This window comes from Ascidiella aspersa, chromosome 8 (genome assembly GCF_963924565.1).
Source record: "Ascidiella aspersa chromosome 8, kaAscAspe10.2, whole genome shotgun sequence".
In the NCBI taxonomy this organism is placed as follows: domain Eukaryota; kingdom Metazoa; phylum Chordata; class Ascidiacea; order Phlebobranchia; family Ascidiidae; genus Ascidiella; species Ascidiella aspersa.
The window spans coordinates 9320479-9344247 of record NC_139454.1 but is presented as its reverse complement, the minus strand read 5'-3'; the positions used below and the strand labels follow the sequence as shown (position 1 = coordinate 9344247).

At 35.6% G+C, this 23769-nt stretch overlaps 2 protein-coding genes across 2 annotated transcripts in view; one reads left to right on the top strand and one right to left on the bottom strand.

Annotated features, from left to right (window-relative positions):
* Nucleotides 1-4535: 4535 nt before the first annotated feature.
* On the top strand, nucleotides 4536-8610 carry LOC146135976 (ficolin-2-like). Its single transcript, XM_083396115.1, has 6 exons — nucleotides 4536-4866; nucleotides 5058-5194; nucleotides 5501-5597; nucleotides 5927-6023; nucleotides 6998-7065; nucleotides 8354-8610. Exons 1-6 carry the CDS (start codon nucleotides 4575-4577, stop codon nucleotides 8608-8610), a joined length of 948 nt encoding a protein of 315 aa, XP_083252241.1. The 5' UTR covers nucleotides 4536-4574.
* Nucleotides 8611-15716: 7106 nt separating this feature from the next.
* Nucleotides 15717-23769, bottom strand: part of LOC146135975 (uncharacterized) — an 81032-nt gene continuing 72979 nt past the window's right edge. The window contains exons 74-85 of the mRNA XM_083396114.1: nucleotides 23169-23332; nucleotides 22586-22707; nucleotides 21678-21782; nucleotides 21022-21177; nucleotides 20290-20436; nucleotides 19361-19507; nucleotides 18742-18888; nucleotides 18248-18400; nucleotides 17461-17613; nucleotides 16779-16925; nucleotides 16547-16657; nucleotides 15717-16097 (exon numbers count right to left, since the gene is read on the bottom strand). Of these exons, the coding sequence (XP_083252240.1) occupies nucleotides 15928-16097; nucleotides 16547-16657; nucleotides 16779-16925; nucleotides 17461-17613; nucleotides 18248-18400; nucleotides 18742-18888; nucleotides 19361-19507; nucleotides 20290-20436; nucleotides 21022-21177; nucleotides 21678-21782; nucleotides 22586-22707; nucleotides 23169-23332 (1722 nt within the window). The 3' untranslated portion in view covers nucleotides 15717-15927. The remainder of the gene's footprint in view (nucleotides 16098-16546; nucleotides 16658-16778; nucleotides 16926-17460; nucleotides 17614-18247; nucleotides 18401-18741; nucleotides 18889-19360; nucleotides 19508-20289; nucleotides 20437-21021; nucleotides 21178-21677; nucleotides 21783-22585; nucleotides 22708-23168; nucleotides 23333-23769) is intronic.

The window sequence follows — 23769 nt, the reverse complement described above, 5'->3', positions numbered from 1 at the left end:
CGGAATCGAAATACCTCAAGTTGAATTTCCACTCAACAACCAAGACGGCAACTTTCTGGATGAGTGGAGCAAAGAGAACAAATTGATGCGGAGAATGCAATTGGAATTTTATGTTTCTCTCGTCGTTATCGCCCAGTTGGCGGTCTTTGGTTTACTAAATTTGTATTATGTTTTCTGTCTCGGATAACGGAATCACTGTGCTGGTTGGCTGCAATGTACGTTAAGGAGACAGCAATAATGAATTCTTTTGGAATGTTAAACACGGTGATGCAAAAAGATGTTGTAGATATTTTGCAAGATAGTAATTGATAGTTTTGTTTGATTTATTTTCTTACGGTTCAATGTTTGGCAATACCTAAAATCAGCATTCATTGCAATTTGATTGCGATCGGTTTGTATTTTAAACAATTTTAACAACCGGTTCATCACGAATTGTTATATTTTTTTGCTTTCCTAATCAAGTTGTTGGTTTAAGTAGATAGTTTTGTGTACATCTTGGTTACTTACAAACACAATCATATTGTTACTGTTTAATAGTTTCGGGGAATTTTTATGTTCATTTCACATATTTTACTTAGCGCCTAATGTAAGCGCCTAATACTATTTTTTGTTTCCGGCAACGAGTTAATTTGCAACGTTGTTCTAACAATTTTTCCTAATTTCGGTCTTATGCCTGGAGTCGCAAACATTAAACGAAAAGAATAGCTTTTTGGGAATTTATTCGACTTTATTTCCTTACGGCGGGAAATTTGACGGTTTGTAACAGTTTTTTTGTTTTGATAATGTCTCATATTCGGACAAGTTTTTTAAATTTTAATGGTATAACGTTTAATTATAATTGATTTGGAACCGAAAAGTATGACCTGACTGGGACGACTTAGTTATCTGTTCAAAAGACTTGCCTTAGACTTAAGTTATTCAAAAATTACTTGTTTAAACTATCGGTTAAGTAATTTATTAGGCCCAACATGGCCACGAATATAGAGAAGCAGTAGCAGGGAAAGTCTATACGAACGGAAAACTCAACTAGACTAACGAACTCGAAACGATGACTCTTGGTCGAAACAAAGTCCTTTGTAAATAATCGCTACGACTTTGTAACGAAAAATAATAAAAATTGACGCTTGGTCGACTAAAAGTGCTTTGTTATCGTTTTCTACAGCTTTGCGAAGAATGTGTTTTGTTTAGGTTACCTCGGTATGATTAAGCAATTAAATTCGTGCGTGCATGAATAGCCTACATAATCAAGCCAAATGCGAGCAACGAGCTTCAAACAATTATTCACTAAGTGCTGGGTCACTGATAATAACGTATATTTTTGGTTGGATTTTTTAGGTGAACTCTAGCTTTTGGTAAATGTCTTGGATGGAAGATGTTAATATAACTGTTACATAGTTATGAAATGATTAACACACGGTTGTAGTTTTTAAATGGAATCGGGGGGTTCAAACATGCATAAGGTTTGTGTTACAATGTTTCCGTTTTGTAAAGACGTAATAGGTAAATTATTGCAACAGAAAACTTGTTATGTCAATGTTCTGTAGAGTTTTCTTAAAAGAGACATTTCTGGCAAATGGATCTGTTTTTTGCCTTCAGGGTTTACGTTTTATCATGCCTAGGAAAGTTTCATGTTGATACACTTTGAGATTATTTGTATTATTTACCAATTCAAACCGCAATGTTTTTTTCGCTAATTATTCGATGTGTATATTATTTATGTTCGTGGTAATCATTTCGACCCCTCCATTTCCCCGAAGCTAATGACTAGGGAGATTATTTTTGACTTGTCAAAAAAAGTCAGAATTTTGTCACAATTTACAGGTTAGGTCAATATTTTTTAAATTTATTTCAAGTCAGAATCTAATAAAACTGCACATAAATAGTTTAAAAAATTGAAAAAAAAACAATAATCAGCTTTTTGAAATTGTCTTTGAAATTTTTTGAAATTTGTCGTTCAATTTTATCAACAAAAAAAGAGTTTTGATTAGCATTTAACGACATTTTAATTGTGTTATATCTTCATTAGAGCAATATACGGCATACGGGGGCCAGTATATAACCATCGAGGGCTTTCTGATTTGGAGAAATGTATTAAACCGTATTTTCTGTTTCGCTTGTAATTTAGCAATTATCCCATAACTCCTATTTCGATAATAGTGCTTTGTTAATGTGCTGTTATTTCAACTGTTTACACCACATTTTAAAAAATATAACCAGTGTCTTGATTTTTTTGGCATTATTGTAGTTGTTTGTATTTTTGAAGTGACAAAAATATCAACTAAGTATTTTTATGTGTTTTGCATATACCATAAAAAATAGCTGATTTGTGTTCGACCGGTGATCGGTAAAGCATTCAAAACGTGTGGTTGACAACGCCAAAACACTAATGCAATACATTAGACAAAAATAGGTTATTAAATCAATGGTTTTATAACAGGTAAAAATTCTGTCAAAATAAATTATTTTTAGGTCAAAATTTTACTTTTTCAGATCAAAATTTCTTATTTTTTAGGTCAAAAAATAATCGCCCTACTAATTACCCAAGATCAACGGTGTTCATTCTTCCATGGCCGCATGCGACGGTCAATCAATAGTTATGCGGCCGTGAACACATATTTTAATAGGCATATCTTGGCGGCCTTGCCGTGCTGGCATGCGTTTATGGTTGATATGCTGAATAAATTTTATAATTTTTTTACGAATGATGCAAAAAGCAATCAGTGGAGAAGATGTGTAACAATCTGAATGTTGATGTCACATGAAGCTAAAATAAGAATTTATGATATACATAATAATAATTAACTGCTGAGCAGGCATGTGTTATGCGAGTTGTGAGTGGAATTGTTGCAAAACTGTGTGACCGATTAAGCGGTAGTTATAGAATGCCTTGTTAAACGAATACTTTTGCGTGAGTGTTTCTTAAACTGTTATTGAGCAAATGGACAACACATTGAGGATTAAATGTAAAATCTGTATACACAATAAAAATCTGTTTTTCGTTATTAGGCCCCAAACCAAAAAAGATTAAATTATAATCCACAGAGAGTAGGCCCGGGGTCCCAGGTCAATAAACTTGGTGCCACCCTGGAACTGCATGCGCGCCATTTCGACGATCAGCCGCAAAAGCTAAAAGGTTGGACACCCCTGCTCACTGTTAAACGTGAGGCGAGATAATTGTGTCGAGGTTATTCAGACCGCCAAAGCTATAGCGTGCTTCAAACGCACAAGTGCAACCTTTTCGCTTGCTGTGTAACTCGTGCTTTGACAAGACAACAGTGTTCATTTTTTATTTGTAAGTTGTATAACCTAGCTTTGATCCCGTAAACAATTGGGTATGTAGTATACCCGGTTAAAGAGCACTGCTTTAATCATCACAGTGCGACAAACAGCAATGGTATAGTTGCAGATAACATATATGTGAAGCATAGAGACCTAGTGCATGTGTTCAATAAACTAAAAAAAACTTTAAATTGTTTGAAAGTTAAAATTTAGTCTAATGTAATTTTAGTGCAAAATGATAATCCATTATTTGAACATTACGACATATATCAGTTACTTGGTAACACAGGTGGAGACTACAAAAATAAAAAAGGTGATTTTATATGGAAAGTGGCGTACACGACTTGCTAGCAACTTTTTATAATTATCTTTAAACTGAAAGTGTGGAGGAATATTAATTTACTAGTCGTTTAGAAAGAATCAATAGAAATGCAGTGATTAAAAATCGCATTGTCAAATGCTTTCGGATTTCGTTAATTAACATTACAGTACTTTTACCAGGCTTGCTAAGTACTAAAACGCACACGTCTAACGCAGCACGTTGCTATCAATCTCTTACACATTTTAACTAATTTATCACATTGCAATCACGACAATCTGTTTACAGCAGAAACGTTTTAACTAGGCTAAATATTACAATGTTGATTGTCACAAAGCAATTAGATCTCTTAACGCAGCAGTGAAGCTGTTGATTTCGATAAGACTATTTTCGCATCGGTAAGTATAAGAGGAATGGAAATAAGTTTTTATATTAGCAGGTGCATGGGTGTCGGTAATCATGTACGAACTATTTCTTTAGAATTCTTTACAGTCGTTTAAAGGTTGACTTTATAATAAGGAGAGAATTTGACTTACGACAGCTGGAATAATACATCACTTGCGTTAAAATATAACCTGAAAAGCGCCAAGTTAAGAACTTGTAATTTATATGAAAATTCAAACAGGTATGCGATAAAACCGGACGAAATATCGCGGGTACAATGAGACAAAACATGTTTACAAATTTCTGTCAAATACATGTATGCTAGCAGTCAAATACAAGTATGCTAGTAGTCAAATACATGTATGCTAGTAGTCAAATACAAGTATGCTAGTAGTCAAATACAAGTATGCTAGTAGTCAAATACAAGTATGCTAGTAGTCAATACATGTATGCTAGTAGTCAAATACAAGTATGCTAGTAGTCAAAACATGTATGCTAGTAGTCAAATACAAGTATGCTAGTAGTCAAAACATGTATGCTTTTAGGAAATTAGCTAAGTAATAGACTTGCAGGACATTTTCAAATAGAACAAATGATTGCTTTAAATATCGCGCTGTGTGTATTTCTCATGCTCGTAACAAACAACAACTTGGGCGCCACCCAGCGAGCAAACCAAGTTATTCTCACCTGTGGTGGTGCTGATACGTCATCTGAACGTGGTCCACCTGGGATCCCCGGCAAAAAGGGGCCCCCAGGATCCACAGGCCCCGTCGGGGCACCCGGTGCCAAAGGAGAACCAGGGTCCGATGATGCTTTGCAGGAAAATGTGGCAAGACTCGAACAACAGCTAAGAAACTTGGAAGAACTCCTCAACGATACTTCAGGTAACTGAATGCTCAATGTACACTATGCATGGATCTGCAATGTAGCTTGATAATAAATTGCAAAGCTTAAAGGTCGAGTAAATCGACATCATCTTGATTAAGAAATTTCGATAAGTTTTTGTATCATCATCAGGTAATGCGCTTTTTCGAAAGGGTTTAAACAAAGATGTAAACAACTAATGTCGTTCTAGATGAATTGAAGAAGCAGCCGAGAGATTGTTTGGATGCCCAAAAGAAAGGTTTCGCACTTTCCGGAGATTTCAGTTTCACGTCTCCTTTCCAATATCGAGGTTATTGCGACATGACGACTGACGGTGGTGGTTGGCTTGTAAGATGTTCATAGATTTAAAGAAATATATTAAATACGACAAATGTGAACAAAAATCATCCAGGGATACTTCAATTAAAGCACCAACCAGAGGTGAAAGTAGAATAGGTTGATTACCCAAATCCCATAAAACTTTCGGTGAAGGAAAGATTGGAATAGTGTTATTCTGCGCTGTTGTATAAACACATTTTTTGCACATGTACGCTTCGCATTTTGTTTACAAGAAAGGGACACTATTCTGTCAATACAAGAACAGTCGTGTGCACATCTTGGTTATGACTTGGGTTGATCTTGTCTGTTGTTTAGGTGATTCAAAAACGCTACGATGGATCGGTTGATTTCTATCGCAGATGGAACGATTACGAGGAAGGCTTTGGCTCTCTTTACGGGGAATTTTGGCTCGGTAACTTTTGTTATTTGATATGAACGTACAGAAATTTTTGTATTTTGTTTGCTGAAAAATATTGCGCAATGACTAAATCGAAGAAACATGAGGGCAATACAAGACTAAACTATAGTGTTTATAACTTGGTTGGAAACGATGGTGGGTATTAAATAAGAATATTTACATCGAACTAATTATATATTAAATATTTAAATTATTTGGTAACCAAACGAAAAAACTGGCGTTGTAAACTAAAAACGTCCAGAGATTTCAACGTAAGTCGAAATGAAACCCTGATCAAGAACAAGCAAAAAACGACTTTCAGCTGCATAAGTTTTAAATTGCAGGTTTAAAGCTACTACATAACATAACTAGCAGTGGAAATTATGAACTAAGGATCGACTTGACAAACTACGATTCAACAAAAGAATATGCCAAGTACAGGTACGCGTGCATTCAAGAGTTTTATACCTAGTCAAGGCAAATCAATCTAAGCCAGCGTATTCCAACATTTTTGTTAAATGGACCCATTGATCACCAGCCATTCTTACTGCCGTAAAAAACTTTGTTTTTGAAAGAAGGTGTACTTTTGTTTCTTTTTGACTCTAACTATACTTTGTTGCGATACGGGTTGTTGTGGCTTTCTTTGCTCACATTTTTGCTTGGGTGTGACGCACTTTTACTAATTAGTCTACACGGTTTATTTTGGTTCATTTCTATCGGTAATGTTTGATACACGTTCTAAAAAAATCATGTAGTGGGTAAAAAGTAACTTTTAGTTACTGTTTTTGTGATACTGTTACAAAAATGTTTCAATTTCAACAAAAAAAGTAAAATGAGCAACTTTATTTGGTAAAAGCACAGTTAGGAGAAAAGTACAATATAGGTTAAATTGTGACGTCCCAACTACACTGATGACGTCAATAGCGTAAATAAAACAGAATTTTGTGTAAAGTTAATTGCTTCTCAATTTAGTATTAAGATTTCTGCAAAATTGTGTTAAAAAAAAAAAATTTATAAAAATACATTTCAACGCGACGTCATCGACTTGGTGATGTCATCAGCAAATTTATTTTTTCACCCAACTTCTGAAAAAATATAAAAGGAAGAACTTTGCCAGATTAACTTTCTGTCTGTCTTCTAAGACTTTTGTACGAGAATCAGAAAAGCAAGACCCGATCAAAACTTTAAATTTAGCGAAAAAAAATTCAGAAGTAAAAGGAAACGGGTCTAATGGTGACGTCATTAACACAACTGGTTTACTGCAGCAAATGCAACAAATACACGATTTTTTCAGATTAGCTGTTGTTTTTTGCTGCTTTCAATAAACTTTTAATGAATATTTTTTTATTTATTAAAATTCTCTCGGGGAACGCCCAAACAACCCTTGCTACCACTTGGTTTGGAACCAATTTCAGCCTGTTCAGCATCGGTAACCCTGCGTCGTTTTACCAATTGTCTGTGGGCGGTTACAGCGGAAATGCAGGCAAGTGCCTTTTTACTGTTGTAATCATACAATAATCCGTACATAAAAACAGCATTTCAACAAGAGAAAGGCAGTTGGTTTATTGTGGTCTGAACTAATGACACACACACATTTATTTGAGGTTTCCAGGAATTAGACTTGGGTTAGTTGATAGTTGCTGCGGAAAACATGTTAAAAATAAAAAAAAAATTTTTAAAGGCCCAAATGAATATTGTTGCACGTATATGTAATACGATTGGGTGCAAAAGTACCAAATGGGTATTTTAAAGTTTTTGAAATGGGCGCTGAATAAACGAGAGACTTTTCGGAATATTTTGTTATCTGCAAACAACATCGTTTGTTAATATTGTTCAGATGTGCTTTGTTTTCAGTGGTTATTAGGTTTTCTAGCCAGCCACGTTCCACGTAATTACTTTCAACAAACTCGTAACAAAACATGACACAATTAAAAGTGTTTTTGAAACCTCTACAAAATAATAAAGACAACTTATATAGCGATAAGCGGCAATATTCACATTTAAGGTAAATCTTTGCGGACTATTTCGTCGTTGCAGATGTATCATATGCTGAGAACCACTGGTTTACAACAAAAGAAGTTAACATTGGGATAGCTGCTTAGATAATTACGTGTGTTTTACTAAAAATGTCAATGCTGGAGAATTAACATCAGGGAGTCGAACCGTTTGACTTTTTTCCGGCTCAGGTTAGGGTTGAAGGATTTTTCGAAATACGGTTCAGTTCCGGTTTCGGTTTTTCGGCTTATTTTCGGTTCGACCAATGTTTTTTTTAAAGCGTTTTATAAAAAACGTTAAATCTAAAAATGTTGGTCAATCAGTGTGGAAAATAATAAATAAATTAAGTTTCGTGACGTACTAAAAAGCAAGCAGCTCATTATTTGAATAAATACAAAAAGCAATGTTTTATGTAATAAAAGTTAATTTTTTTCATAAAATTTCGAACATGACATACCTTGAATAACCTTGACAAAAGTACATCTTATGACGTCATGCTGGAGTAAAACGCTTTTTTACAGGTTTGGTTTGGTTCAGGTTTAGGTAGGCTACTTTGAAAAAAATTGGTTCAGTTGCGGTTCGGCTCCTTCTTACAAAAACGCGGTTCAGGTTCGGTTACGGTTCTGAAAAATGCCGCCCAAAACCGGTTCATAAAGTTTCGGTTCGGGTTTCTGATTAAAATTGCTTTGAATGAGTTAAAAATCCATAGGTTTTGTTTCATTCAAAACGAATAAATATACTGTGAATAACAAAAGTTGTTATATGTTTTGCAACAGGCGACGGCTTTTCATCAGAACACAACCAGATGGCCTTTTCAACGTTTGACCAAGATCATGATACTTGGGCAAGCAACTGTGCCGCGGATTATCATGGAGCCTGGTGGTACAGCGCTTGCCACAACTCCAATCTTAATGGGAGGTATTCCACATCAAAGTTGGCGAACGCCGAGTACAACCGTTGGCTCGGAGTCCCGAACCGTAACGCAAATTCAAGAAAAGCAACTGAAATGAAAATACGGAAAAGACAAAACTGATTCACGGCCAGGGGCGGATCCAGAAGGGGCATGTGGTCATTGCCCCTCCCCTTTTATTGATTTTTAGTGGTGTTTTTAAAGTTCCTTCTTTCTTACGTCACGTTAAGATGTAACTTTGTGAAGTGTCATGTTTTGTTCTAACTTTGTGGCACCACGGTATGACTTAACTTTGTAAGGTCACGTCTAAAAAAATACTGTCTTCCCAAACGAAATCCTGGATCCGTGCCTGTTCATGAAGTGGAACGTTGAAAATCGTTTATGTATATATTTGTACATAAATTAATCGAGTAATTTCAAGAAAATTGAGCGGTAAACATATGAGCTTATATAGTAGTACATGGTTGGCTACGAAAATCTAAATGACAGTTTGTGTGACTTTGTGGTACGATTTCGCGTGAGACCAAGTATAAAGAAGAGCAGTGCAAAATGCCAATTAGCGTGTAAAGCAGGGGTTCTTAAACTGGGGTCCATGGACCCCTTTCCGTGAACTAGTTTTAGGGGGTCTATGAAGGCCTAACTAAAGAACTAGTGTATACTTAATGTAATTAATTTTTAAAAGAAAACACTTTAATTAAAAATTAAACGGCTTTGCACTGAATGTATACTTAGACTCCATTTAACTTTCACTTTTTTCGGACCGAAATAACAGAGTCATGAAGTCTATTTGTATTGTTACGTCATTTATGACGTCATTTTGGAGCATTTCTTGTCTACCGGTGTCCATGCAAAGCCAAAAAAAATGTTAGGGGTCCGCGGTAGCAAAAAGTTTAAGAACCCCTGGTGTAAAGGAATAAAAACCCAGTGAATAAATTTAATCAACGTAAAAACTTTCCTGGGAACTGCTGTATAGCATTACACCACAGTGATATAACCCAGGGGAGGGCAAATTACTGTTTAAACGATAGCATTAGAAGCAGAAAATACTGCGTAAAAAAGGGAATCCGAAATTCATACAGTAAAAGGTGTGATGTATATTGCAAAAAACAAAATTGTTTAAATATCGTTGTTTTGGCAAACAGGTAAGAGCAGGAAATAATGAAGTTGCTCTACAGCAAGGATCGGCAAACTGCGGCCCGCGGGCAAACTTTTTGCGGCCCTCGAACGATCTTACTTTTAGTGCATAAAGCTTCATCATTATCTACGCATGGATTTATTTTATATCATAACAAAAACCCTTGAATATGTGTCCCGACGTTACTCGGTAACTTCCATGTACGCTACAAAATCTCTCAGAATTATTGTCTGACATCATTTAAAATTATGTAGCCCACTGTCGAGGGATGAAGCAAGCGAAAGCACTCATTGATTAGGTGTAGTTATGACGTAACAGAAGCAAGACTGATTTATGTAGTAATTTTCCATAGTAGTCAGTTGGGATGAGCACATGTTGTAACTGCAGGCGTTTGGTGGTAAAATGAATGTGAAGTGAATATTCAGTTACTTAATATTAGCTTTAACTCAGTACTTGACTAAATCATCTTTGTTCAGCATAATATTTTATTTTTTTAAATATTGACATGAGAATGGCTGGAAAACGTAGAAAAGTTAACGATGAGGGTAGAAAATTCCAGAGTGATTGGACGGAAGAATACTTTTTTGTTGAGCATTGTTCGAAACCTGTTTGCTTGATATGTCAGACCAGTATGGCAGTTATGAAGGAATGTAATGTTAAACGTCATTACCAAACGTGTCATACCTAATACGACTAATATGTTGGAGAAGGGAGAAAGTTGAAGATAAAGAATTTAAAAAGTTTTTTTGAACACCAAACTAATTTTTTTAAGAAAAAACAACAAGAAAGCGAATCAGTTACAAAGGCAGCATTGGTTGTTAGTTCACTGATTGCTAAACGAATGAAACCATTTACTGATGCTGAGTTCATTAAAGAATGCACATTAGCCATTGTTAACGAAGTTTGTTCTGATAAGAAACTCCTGTTTGACAGTATTCCGTTATCTGCCAGAACAGTTACTCGCAAGGTGGAAGATATCTCTGAAAATCTTGAATTACAACTTAAAAACAAAAGTACTGATTTCGGTTATTTCTCCCTCGCACTTGATGAAAGTACGGATGCGTGCGATACTGCGCAACTAACCATTTTTATTCGAGGTATCACAGATGATTTTGAGGTAATTGAGGAGTTTGTTGAATTGATTCCAATGAAAGGTACTACACGAGGATAAGACATAGCTCAAGCAATATTAGAATGTACCAGTAGAATGCATCTTGATCTATCAAAATTTGTTTCTGCTTCAACCGATGGTGCCCCAGCTATGGTTGGCTATCGCAAAGGTGCAATTGCTGTTTTACAAAATCATATAGCTTCGGCTGGGTTTTCCAACACAATTATAAAACTACAATGCATAATTCATCAGGAAGTTTTGGCATCAAAAGTGACACATTTGGATATGACAATGTCTACTGTTGTTAAAATAATCAACTTTGTTTTGACAAGAGGCCTTAACACCGCCAATTCAAAAGTTTGCTTGAAGAGATGAATGCTGTGCATCAAGATCTGGTGTATTTTTGCGAGGTTAGATGGCTAAGTCGCAGTGCTATGTTACAACGGTTTTGCGAAACAAAATAGTGACTTTCTTGAATCAAAACAATGCATGTTTCGGCATTGATGAAGTTAGTGATCCCTGAGGTTAACAGATTTAACCTTTCTTACTGATTTCACTTATCATATGAACAAGCTAAACTTACAACTACACGGAAAGGAGCAATTGATTAATCAAATGTATGATCATATTACTGCCTTCGTAAACAAGCTACGTCTTTGGGAAACTTAACTAATCAATTCCAACTTTGCTCATTTTCCCAATTTTGGCCTTTGTAAACCTTCTAACCTTGATAAGTACATATCACTTATCGTTTCCACTAAAACTAACTTTGAATCTCGATTTTGCGATTTGAAAAATCAAAAAAACAGATTCTATTTGATGTTGAAAATGAATAAAGAGTTATTCGAAACGTCCAAAATGATACCTACTTCTGTATGGGCTTTGATATTCTTATTACGTCTTACTACAACCTCCATCAATTATGCTCCACAGATTCTATTTATTTGCCATTCCGTTTTCAGTGGATGTCCATACTGTGCCACATGAGATGCAAATGGAAATGATTGAACTTCAATCATCCAATATATTGAAGGCCAAATACGATTCAGTTCCAATTGCCAACTTTTATAAAAAATATGTCCAGAAATCCACCATATCCTCATCTGTATGACAATGCAAAACGTGTAATGTGCATGTTTGGAAGCACATATTGCTGTGAAAAGCTTTTTTCAAAAATGAATTACGCAAAGAATAAACTTCGCACTCGCCTGTCAGATCGTCATTTGAATGACGTCTTGCAAATATCATCAACAAAGTTGCCAGTTGATTTAAACACTTTGGCCATGACACAGAAACAACATCATCCTTCACATTGATAAGTAAATAAAAACATTGCATTGCGTTTTAATACGTGTTTAATAATAAATATGAAACGGCAACAAACACGTCTCATTGTGCAATAAACACAGTAATAGGAGTTGCGGGTGCGCCATGATTTTAAGGATAATGTGGCGATTGTTTATAGGCTTAAATTTATGCGGCCCGCACGTTACCGGAAGTGTGTAGATTTGGCCCAGTAGTACAAAAAGTTTGCCGACCCCTGCTATACAAATATGATTTGTTTGGTAAAATATACTAAAATCAAGGTTTATCGACAAAATAACTCATAAAATCGACAAAATAACTCACAAAGAAGCCATTTTTATTTTGTTTAGTTACTATTTTTGTCAGAAATAACTAGTTTTGTTGTTAATACCTAAAACAAATTTAGAATTTTGTTCGATAATAATCCATTGCGTTATTTTGGACGTGCTTTTATTATAACGAATTAGGGCCAGCTTTAATGCTTATAGCTGAATCTTACGTTTTCTTGGACAATTTTCCTCTTCCAGACTTAGATCCAATTTCTTCAAAATCAAGCCATGATCAATGGCGCCACCTAGCGTCAAAGCCACACTGACTCCAAGTACGTGCTGCGCTGGTCAGGTGGCGTACTGGTTGATGTTCAGGGCGGTAAGGTTCGAATCCTGGCAGTCATTAATCCCGCAGACGCGCAGTAAATGCTGCGACCGAGTGGAGTTGAGCCCGTAAAAACGCCATGTTTTTCCCAAAAAACACCGCTAAAAAGTTTTACCAACTAAAAAACTTTATAATAGCAAAATCGAGCTGCTAAAAATGGTAACTTTAACTCGAAATAACTGATTAACTTATCTGAAAATAATCAATATTTCTCTTCAATTATATTTAGTCAGACTCACAAAAAACATATATACAGTATATACAGTACATAATTGTAATCTTACTCAACGCTTAATAAGTTATATTTGTATGTCTTATAACATGTTTAACTTTTAGATAGTCCTATAAAAATAAGTTTACCGCGGTCAGTTTGTATGCAAACCACTGACAACCCAGGAATTTCGCCCGGTGGAAATCTAGAAGTTTGTTTTGCAATCGGGAGTAACATCTTGCGAAGTGAACGCTAAAGAATAGTAAGATAGGCCACATAAACGCTTTACCAACACCAAGCAACAAAGCTGCTGGTATCATTGTGTAAATTGCTGCAAACAGAAATTAGTAGAAAATTGTAAATAATGCCGAAAGGCATTATTCACTAGCTTGATTAGTAAACCAAAAACGTTTTACAAGAGTAGCGATAAAAAAACAAAACAACCGTGTTAAAAAACTTTAAAATAACAATCACAAACTTGGATACAAGTTGGCGACGGAGTACGCAATGAAATCAAAGTGACAAGCTGCGATGGCACTTTTAGGTCCAAACTCTTGAATTACAACTGGAGTTCCAACGATTGGGAACAAACTGCTCATAGCGTAAACAGTCGCAGACGCTGAAATACCTGCGATAAAATCCAATTGTGTCTTACAAAATATATATAGTTCTACATTATTCGTGCATTTACTCAAGATTTTTTGGATAAAATTTGTTATTTTACGAGATTGTTAAACACTTTTCAATATTGTGTCTGTACACAGCAAACCTTGAACAAAATCTTCAAGGGTATTTAACTAACTATTTTCAGATGTTGCTAGCTACAAAAATGTTATTTAAAACAGGTTTAACAAAATATATTTTAACATCGTTACATTTTGATACACTTTCAAATAATCACTCAAATATAGCTGCCGTATATTGAAAGCTATTTTAAGAATAGAGGTTGTGGAAACATTGGTACGTTTGCTTACCAACACCGCTTTCAATATGAATATTTGACTGGAAAGACATCAAACCGATATTCGATCCTGTAGTAGCTGCTGCACCAAAAATAAAAGCAAAGAACTGGATCAACAGTCTTCGTTTTTCTGATTCTGCGTATTCGTCCATTGATTTGAATTGGTTTCAATGAGAAAAGCAAACAACGAACAATTCAACCAGTGATAATTTCAACTGTTTGATCTGGGTAAAGTGTCAGTTACTAATTTCCGTGTATTCCTCTTTAAACTACTAGCATCTTTGTTATTTAGCTTTAAATTCGATAGGATACATGAAAACATAATCTATTTTCATAACTGCATGTAATAAGTTTAATATCATCGTATTCAACTTTTTTGTTTGTTTAATGTTAAAACGTTTCGTTTGCATCGTTTTGGTTATGGTTGACGAATATGAACCAAAACATCGGCGCCTTAGTCACCAAAACTGAATAGTCTGGGTATTATTTGACTAAACCGCTATACGTCCGCAGCGTTCACATAGCATCGGATATTGTTGGTTGCAAGGAATAGTTATGACTTTGTCCTGATCCTATAACACAAAAACAATTCCTACTTAGCTATCATTTTATACCATAGGCTCAATGAACTTCAAACTAAACCTATAAACGATCTAATTTTTTTATTTGTAAAACTAGTTCTGAGCTGCTTCCGCATTTCCAACATAGCCTACTATGCGCAAAGTAGCTAATTGGCTTTTGCATTTTCAGTGTCCTGTGTAGAATAGGTGTTTGCCGCATGTCGAAGAACTCTACGTTTGTGCTTCAAATCTGCTGAGTTATTTCAAAGTTGTAAATGGTAAACATACAGCGTGCTTGTTTATGACGGTTTAATAAAATTCGTTTCTAACAGTCTTGTAATGACCTAAATCAATGTGTTCTTCATTGTTTTTAGATGACTTGACCCAAGTCTGTTGGACCAATGACGTCATTGCTTCAGACCACTTGGGTTAAAATTAAGTGTTTTCATTAAATATTTTTTTGTAAACGTGGGTTATTTATCTCAATTGTTGCACGCTATATGTTGCGTTTTTTATTTTAGTTATTATTACTTAGCATCTGGTAATTTCACCAATTTAAATAGTTAACGTTCTATTTTTATGTCAATGAATTGAATTTAACTTGACCTTATGATTTGACTTCGACTTGACCTTGGTAATTGTTAATTGATGACTTAGACTGAGGCTTATCTTGTTTTTTTGTCCTAAAGACTTGATTTTGACCTAAGTTATCCTTTCAAATGACAAAAAGAACACTGTGCTTCAGTTTATTCAACACAAAAACACCATTTAAAGAAATAATAACCAAACGCTGCTTTTAAAAACTTTACAGCCTAGTGTTAAAACACCTTGTTATTCGCAAGTTAACATGTGTAAGTTAATTCGTAACAAAAAAGTCGGCGCTCTATCAGTATTATACGTAGAAAGTAACGCTAAAAAAGTAATAAAATACGGTTTACAAATTATGCTCATTTTAAGATTGCGCTGTTGGTATGTCAACATAATATTTTTTAAATTTTATGAACATCCTAAACGCCTATCAGATAAAGTCATTTTGCTGTGCACCAGTGGTAAAGTTAAGCCGATAGCTACAAGGTGCGACACCTGTTGGACGGTTCAACGGACCTTATTGAGACCTAAATTTGCCGCTAGATGACAGCACATATAATTTAATCAGTCGGGGGTGTAACACCCTTTTTGATGTCATGTTGTATGTAACAGGATTTGCCTTTAAATCACTAATTTTTAAAACAATTTGTCTGTTTTTGTTTTGTCTTTGAATACAACATTTTATTGACAAACCTTATTTTGAAACCTGTTGAATAACCTCACAAAATAACTAACAGTAATAGTAACAGCACCGCTGAATGGTTTGCACTTAATAGTGACAGAATATTTTTTTAAATACACTGGCGAAGAAGCCTCATCGAGGACCTTGGGAAATGTTAGAAATTAGTAATTAGCAGGTAAATAAATCACAAAGACCTCCGAGTAAATAAATCACAAAGACGGTTAAATTGTTAATTATGGTTCATTGCTGTTTTCCCTTGAATCGCACGACCACAAGACTTCGGTTTCAATGGTGTAAGGATCTTGTACACTGGCGGTGCTACGTTTCCGATCTCTTTTTAAAATATTTTCGTGTGGGCAACAGCCAGGAGGACAGACAGTCCAGGTTGACCATTGGCTCCATCCTGAAAAGTGCACCCGGGTATGTTTAACGTTTTTCTGAACCCGCAAATTTACAAAAATGTATGTGGCGTTAAACCAAATATAAAAGGAAAACAATTCTTGTGGTCAATTTTTTTTCGATTTAATTTAACTTAAAATTAAAAAAAATATATATTGCTCATTGGTTTAACCGATAAAAGTATACCTTGTTATGGCTTTTAAATAAACGATGCTTTTATATTTAGATTTCGCAATGTAAACAACATATCTCAGTACCTAACATTAACATAATTTGAACCAGGTAAGTACCAAATAATCTTGTTTTCACACGGCTTCGACTCTTCAAGGGCCTCCAAACGATATATTTTAAATGCTTTACTTTAAATATTTATTCTAAAATGTAATTTGTCCATTAGAGGAGACCATCAGGTTGACATTTTAGAAACGTGATGTTTTAAACAGAATATTCTACCTGATTTGTTAGTTTCGGTATTAGTGTTTGGGAAAGTTGTTGTAGATGTGGAGACTAGTGATGTTGCATTTGTAGGCAGCAGAGATGTTTGATCAACGATATCTACCAACGCTATAAAACAAGGTTATTATGTAACTTACTATACACCTATATAAGTGCAACAACGTTCGACAATTACGACATGAACTTGACGTTAGTTTTATGTTCCGAAGTTTGCAACTCAAGTGTTTACCTCTTGGACAATAGGATCCGACACAAGCACGTCTGTCTGTTTTGGGGCCAATACACAAACCCTGGAGGCATTGTCTTGCCCTGTGTTGTGTTCCGGAGTATTCGCACTTGCCCGAACAGACACTCCAAGTGGTCCAATCACTCCAAACTTAACAAAAAAATTGCATTTGTTACAATCAACACATGTACACGTGTATAACTGTGATATAATTTCTTTGAAGTCATTAGCGACGCGCATTTCAATTGTAGAACGGTAGCAAAAGTGGACACTAGGCTCAGCAAAGGTTTACTTGCATTTCAACTTATTTTAGTTGGTTTTAACATATTTTACTCAAGCTAAACAAATTCGTTGCTTTTCAATATGTTCGAATTCGTTACTTAGTCAAAAACAGTCGGCCTAGCGATAATTTTGTGCATTTTTGTCACCAATTCATTACAGTTCATTGTTTTTCCTCAATTAAATTTGTTTGATTTCTTTTAGTTAATTTTTCAGGTTTTCTCATTTGTTATAATTTGCTTCAGTTGGTTTCAGTTCGTTTAAGTTAGTTTCTGTTAGTTTTGATTCATTTAAGTCGTTTGTTTCGATTCGACTTAGTTCGTTTCGATTCCTTTCAATTCATCTGTTTCAGATCGTAGTTTTTCTAAGTTCGTTTCAATTCCTATCAGTTCGTTTCGTTTCTTACTTGATACGCAGATCGCTTGACACGATTCTCTCACAGTTTGTGTCCCGTGAACGCGACAGGAACCACTGATGCACGACCTGCTTCTTTCTCGTGTCCCCAGCAGACTTTCACAGTTTCCAGAACATGCGGACCACGGCGTCCAATCACGCCACACTAAAGCACAAGAAAAGAGCAATTGTATTTACAACCTTTGTATATGCGTTTTTTCAATAAAGATATTGTGTAAACGTTATTTATCAGTACTACTTTGTTGTGATATTGGTTTATATTTACACATCACTTATATGTAGTCAGAACTAGATGTTTTTAAACCTTTGTTGTGATATTGGTTTATATTTACACATCAGTGGTTAAAAGCTACTGTAATATAACTAGAACCACTCACAGTTGAACAATTATAACACAACAAAGTTTGAAAACATCTAGTTCTGACAACATATAAGTGACTGAAACATTCATAGAAATGTGTGTACAACTGCGATCTAGCTCACCAGAAGTCATACTGATCAACCATAACGACACACATATGGTAATCCACCATAAGCCTTCCGAGGAGATACCCATAACCGAAATTATGATTACAATAATCTAATTTAGGGCCAGCAAAACCATATCGGTATGTCCAAGGTCGTGAGTTTGAACCTCACCACAGACTATATCTTTTAGCCTGGCCTTGCTTGCACAAAATTTCGTATTGGTTTTTCGTATTTTATCTAATTTCGGTTAGCCCCGCCGACGGTCGTCGATGCTTACATAAGTAAATTATCTTTACCAAAAAATAACAAACCTGGTGGACATGGAGGGCCAACACAGGGCTTCGTTTCATTTGAAAGTCCAGCACAAATAAAGTTACCAAGACAGTCTCTGGAACGGTTCTTTATCCCTTTTTGCTCGCAAACCGACGCAGAACAGAGTGACCATGGAGCCCAGTCGCTCCAACCTAACAAAAAACGTGCATCTTTTTCTGACTGCAAAATTTTTGGTCTGTGTGGTTTCGATAATTTTTAAGTTATGGAGTGTCCGTTTTGATTTTCTTCCACGTTTATAGTAGAAGATTTCACAACGGGGTTGGTTGGCGTACTTTTTTGTTCTTTTTTATCCTTTACGATTTAGGCTATACAACAACATGGTAAGTAAATTTATATTTTAAGAAGTTTTATGTTGTTATTTTGTCGAGATTTTGCCCACTTTGAAAAAATACTTAATTGGAAACAATGGTCAATTTGAGCTGATTTATTTAACTCCTTATATATCATATTTCTAACCAAAAATATATTTTACCAGACTCGCAAAACGGTCCAAAGCATGGTCTTTCTTCTTTTGTTGGTCCCTGACATGGACCACGTTTGCACTTCCGCTCACGGTTTTCAACGCCTTGACCGTTGCAAGATGCCGAGCAACCAAGCCAACGTGTCCATTGAGACCAAACTGGAAAGTTTAAGATCATCGAAGTCTAATATGTTTGCGGATGTAAATGCTACTACCAATCCAAAGGTCATTGTTGCCCCAAACAAATAAAAAAAACATGTTCAGATTGTGGATTTGTTATGTTTTCATTTAGACTAAAAACGATTGAGTGCTCCTGTTAACAAAAAATCAAAATTTAACAGCGATTTTTAACGTCTTATTAACAAACTTAAATTTAGACAGCATTAAAAGTTACTGTTCATACATAAAAATATTTTTACACAAAATTAAAAAGAAATCTCATAAGACTAATTTTCTTAAAATTTGAAATATGAGGAGGTATAAAATATGGTAGACAAATTAAAGTAAAATATGATAGACAAATTAAAAAAAACTTTCTACTTTTAGTTACAAACATGATTAGTGTGCACACCACATTTTCTGTTTAATTAGTCTTGAATTTGTCGAAAATCTGACAAATGAAAAGGAATACCTGGGCAAGGTGGCCCAAAACACCGTTGTCGATCTTCCGTTGCTTCCTTAGAACATCCGCCCCCGGGACAGTCCCTAATACGTACCCTTGCCCCCACCTCGTCGCACTTGCCCAAACATTTTCCCCAGGTGCCCCATTCAGACCATTCTGCAAAAACAACAGGTGTGGTAAATGTCAGCGTGAGTAGGCAGAAAACAGAAGATGTCATACCGCGGTTTACTTCAAGTCTTATATATTTTTTTGTTAGATTACTAATCTTGGAAAACATTGATATACATTTCATTGGAAAAACCGTATTTTTGACTTGTGTGCTTAATAACCTATTCGTAATAACAGCCGTATTTTCCTATTAAACTGAAAATAACTTAAATTTACGTGGTACTGTTGACAAATTTACATTTTATCGTCTTTAATTCAGTGTTCTTGTCCCCTTACTTTGACTGCGTCCATCTTTTTTATGCATACTGCCCTAATGAACAAGTAAACTTAACGATAAGTATAAAAAATATCTCGAGAAAGGTACAGAATCATACTTTGAATAAAAGCAAAACATATTTCGGCGAAACGGCATTTTTTATTCCTGTAATAGAAAATAAAAACTTGGCAAGATCATTTATAACGAAGAAATATTAAAAGAAACTTTAAGTTTTACAGCATACAAACAATTAATAGAGTAACTCCAATTTCGGCCTAATATTTTATTGTTAAATGGTAATTTTTATCACTCCTTCTTTAGGTGTACTTTTAAAAAACATTTCCAAACTAAATTAAAAACTGCAGGACGGGATGATTAATTTAATAGTTCATAAGTAGAGCATTCTTAAGCTGTAATTTTGCACACAAACAGTGGAAGCCCTATCGAAAGCAGATTTAACAGATACAACGGTTACAGACCAGTAAAGATCTAGTCGTGATTGAACTTAGCTCACCTATTGAGCAACTTTCTCCGATGCAAACCTTTGAATCGACGAGCAGGCCTTGACAGGATGCCCCAATGCAAATCCTCAGTCTGACCTGGATTCCGGCCGACTCGCAAGTGGCTGAACATGACAACCAAGGTCCCCAAAAGCTTAGCACTGTACGATATTGTGAGATTAATGTAATGGCACATATACACTATAAAGTTAAGTGCTTCTCAAGTATACGGACGTAAAGACAAACTGTATATATAATTCTACTGACTTTAGTATGAAATCGTAGGAAGAACACCGTGTCGTTATGTTGACTATGAAGTTGCGTCGCTTCTGCATAGTACAATTTAAATCGAGGTATTGTGTATAAATTCCATTACCTTTAATATTGTGAAGTCGTAACGAAATATTGTGTAAAGTATCGGATTGTATGGTGTGTTATAGTTAAGTGGATGTTTAGTGTCTATATATGGTATAAAATGCCTCACAAAGTTGTGTAAAACTTTGTTGAGTTTGTTTTAGTATAACACGAATGACAAGTTTGGTGTTTAAAAGTCCATGCAAGAAAACTAGAAGTTAGGTTGTGGAAACCGACTCACCAGTTAAAATCCAATGGCGGGGTTAAAATCTAATTGCGGTTTCTTGTAGACAGGCAGATTAATACTTTTGGAAAGTTTGCAATGCACCCGAAACTATACGTAATGCTATAAGTTAAGTAACTGTTATTAGGTAAATGGTTCAGTTAACAACCTCCTCTAGATGTAGGACACCGCATCCCGTTGCAGACTCTTTCCTGCTTATTCGAGATCGGACACTTTCCTTCCGGGCACATCCGGGTCCTCATCATTGCTCCCAACTCCCCGCATCTCGCGTTGCAGCTTCCCCATTGCCCCCAAGAGCTCCAGCCTTAATCATAAGCAGCACCTTAAGTCTTTTAAAACGAGGTGGAAAAATTCAAGCAAAGCACTATAGTATCAGTAGGTGACGCTCATATTACTCCAGGGCGGTTACAGCTCCTATAACGTAAAAAATCTGGTTGGTTGTACTTTAGATACGCTACCAAATATATTTCAGCTTTTTACTTTGGTTTTACGTGACTGTTACTACTGATAATGCCGTATCCAATATTGTATTCAATAAAATGTTAGAACCGGTATGTCGACAACGTTTACCGAAATACGTGTGAAATATCACATAAAATAGCATAAATTAAGCGCAAGTTAAAATAATTTTAACCTCATAAGATAAAACGCAAAGTTGAACGGTTAAAATTTGCCGTCACTGGCAAATCTTTAGAAGAAGAATCTAATTATTATTCGCAAACTTTGTGATCCTAAGCTCATGGTAACTTTGACGTCGTCAGTTGTTTGATTTATATCAAGCTTGGAATAATACTTAAAACTTACCGAAGCAAGCCCCTCCAAAAGGCTGTTTAGAACAAGAGCAGTCAACTCTGCCAACGCCTAGGCAAGTACAGTCCTGGTTCGAACTGCGCACATACACGTGGCCACCTGCAAACACAAAACAACAATTCTGTATGAAAGAAGGCGACTAAAGGTTGGTTCAAATGAGAAAGAAAAACATCAGCACCCAAAATACAAAAAAACATTTTCGTTTGCAGCGAGTTGTCGTTTTCGGTTAGGACTCAGGGACCCCAGTTTAATGTTAATGCTTGTACCGTGCTATATGTAAATTAAGTGACGCCAGCGCAGGACACCTGACGCTAACAACATGCACAAAACACGCCTTGTGCGAACCAACCTTTACGGTCACATGCATAGGTCGTAACGCAGTCTCTATGCAGTGTACTTTTTTCTGATAAATTTTCGACATTTTGTTGGTCAATTTTTAAACTATGTGTGTTAGGCTCTCGGTTACAATCCAGTTGTACTTATGCGTATTTTTCTTCTTGAATCAGAAAAACAAGCAAGTTAATTAACAAAAAACTTTCCTAAAAAGGCAGAACGATTTAAGAAAACAGTAAATGCGATTTTTTAAAGAGACAATAATGACAGATACGATATTCCATTTTTTTCTCTTAAAATATTATGTTCCAAAATTCGAGACTTGAAAATCCCGGTTCGTGTAGCACAAGTTATGAACCACTGGTTCAAACACATAAAAAATGTACATAGCATAACATTCCACACACAGTACATATGTTTCATTAAATAAATGATATGGTACTGTGAATCCCTTTCAATATGAAGTTGCTTGTACTAATGCTCTGCTTGCATCATTAATCGACAGATTCGGTGAGTCTGCAATGGCTTTCGGTGTACTAGCATAACATTGGTATTAATTATTTTTTTACTTTTGGTTACGTAAGATCCGTCGATGATGCAACCGCACTGCGTACGTCTTACGCACACGTCGCCGTTCCGTATGTAGCCGGGGTCGCACACGCACGCCGCCGCGTGGCCAGAGATCACACAGCTGTGACGTCATAAACACATTTGTTAGAGCACGTTTGGTATTTTTGTTTTTGAATTATGAAAAAATACCTATATTTAGAATTAAAAATCTTTTTTGGAACTTGTAAGGTGCTAATAGAGGAAGTAGTTGCTTACCCCAGCATTTTAACCAATTTTAGCCCTGGGTGAGTTTACTGAGTAGTTTTACCGGTTGGCTACATAGCTTGTACAATTAACTAGTTGACGTTCAACAATATACCAGGAAATTCGATTTTAAATAGGTACTTAAAATAACTGTAAACTTCACTTAACGTATTTTCTAAAGCTTGAATTTCCGGGTGAATTCGTTAATCCCAAATACAAAACCTCCGGTGATAGTTTATATAAAACCTACAGGACAATTCAACATAGAATCAAAACCATTGGCCGTGTCGAATCTCTCTTTGATTATTATCGATGCAGTTCCAAGAAAAAATCCCTTACTTGCTGGTCGCGTAAGGTGATTGACAGGTGTCAGTGCAAGGCGATGCGCAACCCTCATAGTGACTGTGTTCTGGACAAGTGAGGTTGTCCATGTTTAGGAGTCGCTGCCAGTTGCACAATGCTATTCCGTTTTTCTGACATTCTCCGGCGTAGGCTTCAAGTGCCTTGATGTACGCAATTAAGGGAATAGAATTTGTTTGAGGGCTGGCCAACCAATCGGAGACCTAGGGCCTCTTTTCTTACTTAAACTTACTGCTTTAACTGCCAAGCTCACACCATACACATCAGCATGACAGAGCCGCGCTTTCTATCTTAAACACACGCATATTTATTAAAAATGTTTGCCAACATAATTAGAGCAGCTTAAAAATGTCTATTGATCTCCTCTAATGTAATGAGTTGATCCAGTGAAAAAATTTAGGAAATGTATAAAATATTGAACTCATAGTAATTAGGAAGAAATACCATTAGATACAAACTCAGGTAGACAGTTGTTTGGTGTCCTTTGTTGCATAAGGTAATGCCGAAGGTTTAAAGGTTAAACGTGATTTTAAATTAATCGGATCGATTTAAATGTTTTTATACCAAATAACCACATTTA

Excerpts from the sequence above, each read along its gene's own strand:
- LOC146135976 (XM_083396115.1), top strand. The coding sequence starts at position 4,575 with ATGATTGCTTTAAATATCGCGCTGTGTGTATTTCTCATGCTCGTAACA. Across the intron at positions 5,598-5,926 it reads TTACGGGGAATTTTGGCTCG|GTTTAAAGCTACTACATAAC; the intron begins GTAACTTTTGTT and ends TTTAAATTGCAG. Across the intron at positions 6,024-6,997 it reads AAAGAATATGCCAAGTACAG|CCTGTTCAGCATCGGTAACC; the intron begins GTACGCGTGCAT and ends AACCAATTTCAG.